This window comes from Trichoplax adhaerens, genomic scaffold, assembly GCF_000150275.1.
Source record: "Trichoplax adhaerens TRIADscaffold_7 genomic scaffold, whole genome shotgun sequence".
In the NCBI taxonomy this organism is placed as follows: Eukaryota; Metazoa; Placozoa; class Uniplacotomia; order Trichoplacea; family Trichoplacidae; genus Trichoplax; species Trichoplax adhaerens.
The window spans coordinates 3573901-3586495 of record NW_002060949.1 but is presented as its reverse complement, the minus strand read 5'-3'; the positions used below and the strand labels follow the sequence as shown (position 1 = coordinate 3586495).

General features: G+C 33.7%; 1 protein-coding gene across 1 annotated transcript; it reads left to right on the top strand.

Annotated features, from left to right (window-relative positions):
* Positions 1-9272: 9272 nt before the first annotated feature.
* TRIADDRAFT_50511 (uncharacterized protein) lies at positions 9273-12024 on the top strand (the record flags this gene model as incomplete). Its single annotated transcript, XM_002114370.1, has 11 exons — positions 9273-9447; positions 9777-9874; positions 10333-10388; positions 10467-10552; positions 10831-10947; positions 11112-11161; positions 11254-11367; positions 11457-11549; positions 11648-11706; positions 11791-11841; positions 11949-12024. The coding sequence occupies 11 exons, from the start codon at positions 9273-9275 to the stop codon at positions 12022-12024; spliced, it is 975 nt and encodes a 324-aa protein (XP_002114406.1).
* Between the last annotated feature and the right edge of the window lie 571 nt (positions 12025-12595).

Genomic DNA, 12595 nt, shown 5'->3' with positions numbered 1-12595 from the left:
TTCGTTAATTTAATTATTCTTTACTACTTCTACTAGTATTAATAAAGTTTCATCACATAGTCTTCAAATTTCAGTTATATCTGTGTAACCATAGCTAAATTTACTGTTTTGTGGCTGAGATTAAAATGCAATTCTACTATTTTCGAAATAGAAATCAGAGCCTAAAATACCAGTTTACACAAGATTTGTAGCTGGGAATCGAATGCAGGTAAGAAGTCAATAAAGAAAATCATCATGATCAATCAAATACATTTATTTACGTTGGATTTAAATTTAAACTTTACCAAATATTTAAAACCAACAAAAGAATTCTTTGTTATAATTATAATAACAAGTTTTTGTTTTCATATTTTCTTTCTCAGCTACAATCTTTATGTAATGTTACAATGAAATTCCTTGGATTAAATATTAGCCTAAAGGGCACCGTAGACGATCAACTTTGCGAAGTAGTAGTACTACAGCAGCATTGTGGAGGAAGCACTTTATGCATCTATAAAGGGAAATTGACGCCTAATAGTAAGTTTTATGATTTACCTGACTAAAGATTTAGAAATGCAAGAAGTGTAACATATCATGAATTATCAATCCTTTACCATAGTATAGTATAAGTAAATATGCATATACTTTATTAAGGTTTCAAACATGTTGTAGTATCCTCTATGATTTTATACGTACTAATGTAGTAACTACAGTTTTGATAATAAATTGGTGAAATACAAACTATGATATTTAATTACTAGTACGCAACTCTGATGCTAGCAGATATTCGTCTAATTTTAGCGTGATATAAACCCTTATGGTTATGAAATCTTTAAAATTGTTATTTAGTTGTCCGATTGGGTACTTTACTACGAAAAGTATTGTTACTGTCGCGATTATAACATATAAGAGAGTATTTTATAATCTTCATATTTGTAACTAATATTCGATTATAATGAGAAACATCAATAATTAATTCTAATCTATTGCCAATTTCTATCTTACTTTATAGCTACCTTTAAGTTTACTTCAAGACGACATCGCGGATCACCTTTTGGATTAACCGTTTACGTTAATGGTATGCAAGATATTCGTGTAAGCGCTTGCTGTGAGTATAAGCATCGAGCAGGCCAGAAATTAGGCAGCCACTTTGTATATGTTGGAGCAGATGGTGCTGCACCTTGTTATAAGTATGTCAATTTGCTTGGTATTCATGACATTCAGTGTATACAATTACGTACCATACATTAAAAATTAACGCTTGAAGTTAGCTGTGCCATTTTAACTTGATATATATATATATACGCGTGTATGTATTAAATTGTTAAGTATCGTCAAATATTTAATATAAATAGATGCTTAGCAACCGCAAAGATGTTATCCAGAGCAAAATCACCAAATAAGCCCAAAATTGCAATCACCGATACTCTGGAAACAAATGTTAGTAACTATCTTTAGCTGTGAAAGAAATAATTTATCTTAACGATTCCAGTTTAGTAGTGTTTATATTATAATTCATAATGATCAATGTTAAAAGTAACGGCTAACATTTTAATGTAGCATACTTCTTATTAAATATAGCAAAATATTATTTCCTAGACCTCAGCTATACGTATCATACAGTATGACATGAAGAAATTAAAAGCTAAGCATAAAATAATTCGAGTATTAACATTTAAATATTTGTTCATATTTAGAGCGAAACTGACGAGAGTATACCCGTTCTTAATCAACGAGGGATTGAATTGGCTCGCAAAAGGTAAACTAATTAGATTATTCGATTCTATAAGATTATGGTTACCATTTCAGTTATTTAAGATAGTTAAAGAAAGTACCTCATTTCTGTATCAGCAATTAGAGAGAAATGACTAGTTACGCTACTACTGTATCGTTAAATTAGCATTGGAATTAAAAAATAGTTCAACGTTTAATGTTTCCAACAGACCAAGAACAGCATATGGAAGTCGAGTAAAGAATTCGATGAGCGAAGAAGAAAAAAAGGAAATTGAACAACAAGATGAGCAAACCTTGACAACAACTGAAAGTACTGCAGTTACATCTCAAGATATCGATGAGATGGAAGATGCTATTACAGCAATTGAAAGAGAAGAAGGTTCATTTAATATTGATCACATTCAATCAACTAAATTTGAGGACAAAACTAGCGAAGAATTAAAAAATTTATCTGATGCTGATGACGATAATCAAGATCAATATTCTCAATACGATGATGAGAAATTCGAAGAAGATAATGAGGTAACAATAATACGCTAAAATTGTCATACATAATAATTTATGATAGCTAGCTATCAGGTCAGTAGACGATACTACTGTATACGTTCAATAATATAATTAATTGGTTAAAAAAATTTATTCTATTTGTAGCCGGTATATCCTACTTAATATCATTTCTTATCCGTTACAAATACCAGGCTAATAAAGAAGAGCAAAAAAGCGAATATGATTATGATGATGACAAGTTTGACGAAGAGAGCGATCATAATAATGATCCTCTAGATGAGCCTAGCGATAACATGAAAACTATCCACTCAGATCATGATGATACTGCCGCAGATCAACAATTAGAGGATTATTATCAAGATGAATTTGAAAAAGATGATGCTTATAATTCTGAAGCACAGGCTTCAGATCATGAAGATAACAAGGAGTTAATAGAGGATTCCCGACCTAACGATTATCAATCCGATCATCATGACGATGACCATCCTTCTCCTTCATATACATACAATGAATCTAGTTCTGAAGATTTTGACCGTCAGGACCATGGTGATGATCAAGGAGGTAATAATAAATTTGAATTTATTATTAATATTACCTGTTATTTAATTTAATCGGTAGAAATAGCATTTGATTAGGACGTCTAAATTATGTGTTAAATTGAAATGACTTGATTTCAATCCTACCATAATTCACTCTTTAAGATCTTAGTAATATAAAATAAGTCAGTCTTCTTTAAAAGTTGGTATGTAGCAAATGTTAGAGTATAGCTTAGATAAATGTTTAAAATATATATAAGGGTATTACTTATTAAAAATTTCTTGTTAACCTAATGTACGTATAGAACTATATAATGATGTTGATAAAGATCTAGAAGAGATGACCGAAAACAGATTCAAAGATGAAGAAATAATTGATGATTCTGAAGTAAATCAGCGCTTTAATGATAAAGAAAGTGAATCTGATCGTGAAGAAAAAACTGACTATTTGGATAACGATGATAATATCCAAGATGAGCACCCTGTACAAGATGATAGTGATTTACATCATCAGGATAATGATGAAGCAGTAATTGCTATAGAAAAAGAAGAGGTACTAGAAAATAATCTGCCAGACGAAGAAGAGAGGATTTATGAAGCACAGCTAGAGCAAGCTCAGCCTACAGAACATTACTCTGAAGCGATAGCAGCACCCACTGATCAGCAAGAAGAAGATAACCACAAAGAAGTAGAAGTGCCATCTGATAAGCTGTTAGAAGAGATCACAGACAATTCACTACAAAAACAACAATTTGACGACGATAATGCTACCGAGCCAATCGCGATTATACAGCAATCGGACCGATTCGCGGATGGAGAAAGCCAATTTAACGCCTTGCCTGATCATTTTGAATCTAATCAGCCACAAATAGAAGAACAAAATACAGATCCAGAAGAAACCGAAATAGAGGCAACTGCTAATACGTCACAATTAGATGGTATCCATAATGAAATAGAAGAATCAAAGACTCTACAAGAGGATAATATCAATACTACGAATCTAGATGCAGAAGAAGAATCTCATTTAACGGAAGAGGTTAAGACTAGTGACCTCGACGAAGGAGCCGTAGAAGAAGAAGAAACACCATTAGCAGAAGAAACTGATGCAAATACTATGAATCAACCTATTGAAGAAGAGAAAGATGATCATGATGTTGATACGATAGATCAGCAGGCGAAGAAAGAAGAAGAAGCTCTACCCGTAGAATTTGAAGCCGAAGCTAATCAATCAAATCATGATGATGAACCGATCGAAAAAGAAAATCTGAACCGATCTTCATCACCTCCCCTTGAGGCAACTATCACATCAAATGGGGCTGTAGTAGAAGAAGATCAAGAACTAGTTCAACAAGATCTAGCCGAAGATCATGTAGATACAACCTCTATAAATGATAATGAATCATTGAAATCTGAGCATGAAGAACCGGATCAAGTTCAGGCAGAAAGCGATAATACTAACTATAATGAGAATGAAGAAGCTGATCCTGTAAGAGATTCAGATTCAATAAAAAGCCAAGAGCAAGAAATTAAGCAAGATGAACCGAGTTATGTTGGTAATGAAACTGCACCTGATCAACCTGAAGATCACGATAAAGAAATCATGGATAACGCTAATGACAACGACGAAGGAACTCATGATCAAGATGTAGATGAGCATTACAACGAGAACGAAACCACCAACTTAAGTGAAACAACTGAATTTGAGGTTCACGAAGAAAGGAATGACCAAGGATCTGATGATATAATGGAGAATTCTGACATAGTCCATCATTCTGATGATCCTAATACATTAGAAGTTAACGAAGACGTAGCAGATAGTAATAAAGTAACTGAAGGTTCTGAACATTTGATATCAGATAAGGAATTGGATCCTGAAATTTCTCCAACAGATCCTACTGACGAACATCAACAACTTCAAGATAAGAGTGATCATGAATCAATCAATCCGCCGCAGAATAGGGAATCTGAATCGGAACTGTTGGCGGCGGAGGATACTACAACTCATAATGCAGACTTGCAAGATGGAGTCAATCCGCCACCAGAGATCCACATTGATAGCTATGATAGTAATTATAATATTAAAGATAGAGCTACAACGGATAGCCCAACTCTTGATATCGGTAGCGACAAACAAGATCGGGAAAGTATACACAGTAACAGTGATCAAGAAGCTAAAGATACTGGATACTCGGCTAATGATTTGCAATCAAGTAACGAAAGCTATCATAACGAACATGATGATGCTTATGAAAGCAATATTGCCAATGGCGCGCATGAAGGTAAGCAACCGAACAGTGTGATGTGCACTCTACTGATTATGATAAATTGGTATTAGTAAGGTCTAATTCATTTGATCTTTCCACAGTCAATACAACTAGCTCAGCCGAAGAGAAACAAGGACTGGATCTAGTCAGTGCTTCTCTAACCCATGATCAAGTGCGTATCTCTAATTAAGAGTGATCATCAGAAATCTATTTAATATCATGCTAATAGTAGCACATTCAACTTTTACAAATTAGATAAGTGAATTGGCAACAATGGTGGAAACGAAAGAAAGCCTTGATTCTATTACTGTTCGCAATAGCAATATCGATGATGAAAGTCTCAAGATGTTATCGGAATCAATTCAAAAATCTTCAGCTAATATAACAGTAAGTAATATAGCCAGCAATAATACAAACCATATTTAAAAATACAATACAGTATATCAATATCATCCCTAGTTTTTATATCACTTCTACTGACTAATGATATTAAATGACTTAAGTTTATTTTTAATGTGAAAGAATGCAGTTTTTTTAATCATCTTTACGTAAAATTAAAAAAAAGTCCAAAACGATTATGACTTCCATCCATTGATTTCGATTGACTTTATGAAATAGATGTTGAACTTAAATTTGAACCGTATCGGGCCTGAAGGTGGAAAGCATGTTATTGCAGTTCTTCGCTCACAACCGTCTATAGAAATCTTAATGTTAGTAAAGCGCTTCTACTTGTTCAAATTAATCCTCGTTCTTTGATAGACTGGAATTGATGACCAGTACAACAGCTAATTCAATTGCAATTTGATTGTAATAATAGGTTGCATGGAAATCCGTTGCAAGATGAAGGTGTTAAAAATCTTGTTGATGGATTGATAGAAATAGGTGGCGTTGAAAATTCAAACGACCAACTATCAATGGAATCTAGTAGCAAAGGGATGAATGAAAAACTTAATCTTAATCATATCGATTTGGGTGATTGTAACATAAGTGATGCCGGTGCAAAAGACATTGCTAGATTGTTAGTAAGTTGTCCATCTATCACAACCTTAAATCTTAGTGGTAATCCTTCAATTGGACCGAATGGATGGAAAGCAATTGCCGATTCACTCAAAGTTAATAGCACAATTACAACTTTATCACTTGATTATAATCGATTAGGTGATGAAGGTGCCGCAATTATAGCCGATGGAATCAAGCATAATAAATCAATTTCATCCATCGATTTAGATTCCAATCATATTGGAGATGAAGGGGGTCGTCATTTATTGGAAGCAGTGAGAGAAAATAGTCGTATCGCTGACATGATATTAATGCCAGCTAATTCGATAAGTGAAGATATTAGGAATCATATTATGGAGCAATTATTATTTAACGCTGCATCACGCATCAAGAATAATTCACCACGACTAACATAGCGCCATTCTCTCTTGATTTAAGTTTTAATTTAATTTATTGGCTTACACCAATATCTCAGTAGTATAAATAAGCAAGCACACGATGTATATTGTTAATAACAATTTTAACTGGCATTCGTAATATTATATGACGGTTTTAATATTTTACAACGGGCACCAATGACAAAGGATTAAGACAATTATTCCGATTGCGATATTGTAATTATTATGATTATTTTTAATGTAATTTAATCAAAATTGTTAAACCTTAATCACAACTAGCTATGTTACAATCTCTGCTTATATATTAAGAAAGAAAATGTGAATGCATAGGATTTAATCATCATGCGGTATTTACTGATGTTTATCATCTATCTTCATGTAGCATATTTGGCTAATAGTATGATTGCAAGAGTCTGTATTATATAACGTATTGAATTGAAGAATTTTCATTCATTACTCTCTTTCTGAATTTTATTATATATCTACGTTCATAGATAATGAATAATAACTTGCATTTGCTTCGCTACATTGTACTTCCGAAAAGTTCCAATATTCGATATTTGGAAGAGTTTCCGTAATAAATCATTGGCAATAACTATGATTACTACAGAGACGAGTCATTTGATGATTTTACAACTTTATTTTTATTCACTTTAGCATTCCACTAGTCAGAATCCAATTTTTCTTTTTTATATTAAGTGGTCTATCGAGTTACGAATGCTATTTCATATTGCTTATGTCTATCATCTCAAAGGTAGATAACCCTAACAGTGCGATCTCGCTCGTTATTGCGCCATAATTAATGAATTGATAAGTAGACTGAACTTTTAATTTAGTCATTTCCGTTCTGCTATAATACAGCCATGCCCACCAATATTTTCCTTTCTATGGATATTGAAATTATTTGAAGTCTAAAATGAAACGATTGCATTAGCATGTTGCTTGATGCAAAATTGAGACTTTAATAACGTCCGTTTATATCGTAGTTCATTACTCAGTGGAGGGATTAATATTGCCTGTAGGTGCTAAAAGGCTGATGTTCAATTGTTCTATCCAAAAAATAGACTTGATATTATGTAGAATATCCGTAATTAATATGCTATAGGTAGAATAATGCATATTGTACGATGTGTTTCGAGTAGTCTAAGGTAAAGGAACCCTTGGCCGATCTAGAATGCATAGAATTCAACTGTAGTTGACGTTTTCCAAGATGTCCTGGCACTGAAGGACATTTGGTGGATTTGTTGTCATCACCATAAATTATTAAACCCTAAGAAAGCAAGACCTAATACTGACCGAACATTGGGATAATAATGCAGGTAGGTAATATCCCCTAAGCCGATTGTCCATGATGCGCCAATGTTGTGAACCTACTAGTAGGGCCCAGTAAACAAAAAAGCGTGCAATATACAGTTTACTGTACAATCAGACATGAGTCATCAAACTAAAATAATTTTCTCAAATAGGACATTATTATTTTCTACAGTCGAAATTATTCTACTTAAGATATCACTACTCTTCTATTAACGTCTAGGCCCTTTCGGAGAAGGGCATCTTAACAACTACAGTGTTTCTAGCTACATCAATCTTGTACCATAATTAGTCAACTGGCTACTATTAGTCATCAACAATTTCTAATATAGTAGATAGCAATCATCGAATATTAGCTTCACCATAATGTCTATTTAAAGTAACCTAACAATAACAAATACAGCTATCCGTATAACCGAATAGGGGTGCATCACTACAGGGAGAAATTTTAGTTGAGTAGCCCCTGCTTCTAGTAGTCTATGTACTATGAGTCTATAACTAAAAGTCAATCTCAGCGTGTGTGGAAAGTCATTGGATATTTCAAAGTGTAATATCAGGATATTTTCCAATGATTTTCCACACATTTTTATTGTAATTGTATAGAGTAAAGCTTATCATTTTTCATGGTAATAGCTGTAGATGAATCAAGTTGTCATAAATGGATTCAACGAAATGTTTCTAAGAACTGCAGAGATGAGCTGGCGGAGGAGAAGAGACATCACATCGCTTTGAGCTCGCAATACTTTCACTTTTTAGACTAGATTCTTGTAATCATGCATTATCGCTCTACTATTCCTCAAATCCTGTAGTAGAAGCCTTTTCGAAAATACCATTTGACAAAGATAAATATGGTTAGATGCATTTATTACACTCCTTTAAAATGCCTGTACTAAAAGAAATAGTCAGAAACGCTTGCCGTCCATGCCAAAAACTAACAAAATACTCAAGTTATTCTGTTAGTTATTAGACTACAACTTGATACAGTAGCAGGGACTTACTCGATCCAAATTGTACCTCGTGTTGCATAAAAGCTGTCACCCCTGTCTGCAAGAGCAGAACTTGTCTATCAAGCGTAGGAATGACAATATTTATGCACGGGGTACAATTTGGCTCGAGTAATCCCTGTCAGTACTGGCCAGTCCACTCTCTTTTTGAGTGTTTTTACTTGAGGACGGACTCTGGATTGGGACATCAAAGTCCTCAAACATGGACTTGAATAGCCGCCCGTCGTGGTAGTACGTTCAGTCGATAGTGAGTGTCACTGGAGATGACCCGAGGGTTCAGTACGTACCGGCGTGAGTATCACCCGCCAACGACTGACGATACATTTGAGTACGAACAATACGCTCATACAGGACAGTAATACACTCTACCAAATCGAGCGCAACACGACAGCTTTTAGTAGAGGAAGAAACGTTGCTGCTCCAATCGGCTGGGGATCGACGTCTGAACTTCAAGGAGTGTCATACAACAGCATACGGTCATACTTCGTGCTGTACTGGGTACGGAAAGTTCTACTAGTCTTCAAACGCAATCAGAACATCATGGCTGCCGATGATCCTGGAAAATCAACTCCTTCGGATAAATACAATTTATTCCGGACAATTCATTCTGCCATGAGACATCTTAATTATGACCATTTAGTGGCTGGTGTTTGTGGTGGTGTAATAGCGACCTTGTCATTACATCCATTGGATGTCATCAAAGTTAAATTTCAAGGTAGAACCTGCATGGAGAGCAATACAATTCGTAATATTAGGCGATCATTTTATCATCCAATATTGTTTGGTTATTGCTCTTTCCATTGGAATAGACATGATGGTATCATGTCTAAATGTTATAGATATTGTAATTTTTAGTCTGGTATAAATCGAAAATCATCCAAATAACTGAAAAACACTACATAAAATATATAAAGCAATAGTAATCTTCAATGAGAAGTCCTACTGTATTGGAAATAGTTCACTTGCACAATTTCAATAGCATCATTTCGCCCATGTAACGTTAGAAGGATATCAACTAATATTAATCTCTTGCCTTTACCTTAGTTGGTGATGGCCACTTTTCTAACCGTCCCAATTTTAATGGCCTTGTTCAAGCATGCAAGTCTACTACCCAATTAAACGGCTTGCGAGGCTTTTACCAGGTATACAAAAGTATATTACAACCAGGAGATGATATCGTAGTCCATATACTCCCTTACATTGGATCAAGTAGTCATGAGTAGTCGTATAATATCAATCAGTACCATTGAAGAATTAGAACAGAGAAGGTATTGAATTGTGATTGTCTTCATCTAATTACTTTATTGACTTCTAAGATGCCGTAGTAAACTTGATAACTTTTACTTTCTATAGACGAGTATTCGTATTCTATCTTATCACTACATCAATAGGACCCAATTGCTATAAACAAATTGTGTGATACTATACAAGTATAAATGCCCTAATGTGTTATCATCATCACTTCAAATGAGATGTAAATTATTATAAAAACACTCCGTAAAAATCGACGAAATTAGATAGCCATCTCCAACAGCTATCATGTGTGATGGTTGATGCCCACACTTGTAAAATTTTGATCTAGTGTTTTGTTTCATAATAGGGCGTTATACCAAATATGTGGGGTGCAGGATCGTCATGGGGATTGTACTTTTTCTTGTAAGACAGCATTTTCTTTTAAATTACTGTCAATAAAATTAAAATTATAAGACTAATGGAATTAATTCTGCTTAACAGCTATAATGCTATTAAAGCCAATTTTCAAGCTGGTTCTAATCAACCTCTAGGACCTACTAAACACATGACAGCTGCAGCGATATCAGGTGACATGTTAATATATTTTTATTTAAATTAACTCAGTGGGCAGTTGACGCTAGGTTTTGAAATGCGTAAATAATCTTCAGGTAAACGTACCGGCATGGATTGATGGCTGAATCCGTGAAATATATGCATTTCTTTATCATCCTGTATAGGAAAGGCAAATAGGAGTTTAGGATGTTGTTGAATGCAATATGTCTTGCTTTAAAAATGCGTCAATGCTATCAATTACCAATAGATTCTCTATTCTTCGCAAGTATTTACCTTTACTCCTGTCTTCTAGGTGTTTGCACCCTTACTATGACAAATCCCATTTGGGTTGTTAAAACTAGAATGATACTTCAAACTACCAAAACTGGAGAAATGGTAGTATCTGCACCTTCATATAACGGACTACTAGGTACGTTACCTTGATCATAAATTCCTTAAACAACTATTCTTAGTGACTACTTTAGCAGTATGAAAAGGGGTACCGTAGGTTTAATAGAGTCAATCATTTCGAATTTGGAAATGTGACGTGATACAGCTAACGAACGTATGCATACTATATATATTATATCTTAGATGGACTTAGCAAAATATATAAATATGAAGGAATTAGAGGATTCTATAAGGTCTGTACAGTATAACCTTGTTGGCATTAAACTTATCTTAAATCAAGTTTGCTTTACTTTATTAATGTACCGATAAAATCGAATTAAAAAAGGGCTACGCTCCGGGACTTTTTGGTGTATCTCATGGAGTTATACAATTTGTTGCATATGAAGAATGCAAAAAGGCTTATAATAAATTCCGAAAACAATCGAACGAAAAGCATTTGGTAATTAGCACTCTGTGCGTCACAGATACACACATCTTTTATGCCCCCTAAAATTTCTACTTTTCAACATTCAAATTGCTTTTCGTTAGAGCGCTATTGAATATATTTGTATGGCCGCAATATCAAAAACGTTTGCATCATCTACTACCTATCCTTATCAAGTAGTCCGATCTCGTTTGCAGGTGTTACAACTATTGTAAAATAGGCTGTAGAGATCAGCGTTTAATATATGCTTAATGCTATCGTACTCTTTATCCTTCATTGTACATGAATATGACAGGACCCTCACATAGCTCAAAAATACGATGGCTCTATTGATGCAATCCGTAAGATTATAAAGTATGTCAAATTTTATGTTCAATCCTCAGAATATACTATTTTCAGTCTAGTTAATAAAAGTTATTTTGGGTTAAAAAATTGTAGATACGAAGGCTTTCGAGGATTCTATAAAGGTCTAACGCCAAATCTGATCAGGTAATGCTGTAGTTATTGAAACAAACTAATTTTTTGATTGCAATGAGCTCTACCGATGATGCAGAATTTTAATACCTGTTAAACGCACAATAATTTTATTGAACTAGGGTAACTCCTGCAACATGTATTACATTTGTTGTATACGAAAAGATGAGTTACTTTCTAAAGAAAAGAAGGACATAAAATGAAATAACTTTGAGCTTTTATAATTTTTATTGTAAATGTTTATATTATCAAAGTAGAGATATTAATGATATTCTGCTGCATATATCAATCATATCGAAAAAAACTCGATAACGTTACTTAAGTAATGAAGATTATGCTATCATTCCATTCGGGAGTGATTATTTTAAAGAAGCAATGTATCGTCATAGTTACAGTTTATTGTCGAAATTGCTATTCTCGATTAATACCTATTCCGCGTAGCTACGGTTAACTCACATATATACATAGCGATATTAATCAATATAGAGACATGCATATTTTTATTTTATGCTAATGTTTAAAAGAACTATGACGCGTAATTTTATCGTGATATGACTTACAACATTGGTTTATCCGCTAATCAGAACTTGTTCTTGGTACTGTAAAGGAATTATAAAATGATATTTATACATGAATCTTATTATGGAACCTATTGAAATTTGATTCTGTTTCTGCTCATTGATGTCTGCTTCACATTTGTTGCAAACGATAATTTTATGCTGTACATTATTGTTGATATGTTAATTAGCAAATATTCAATTATTTTCGA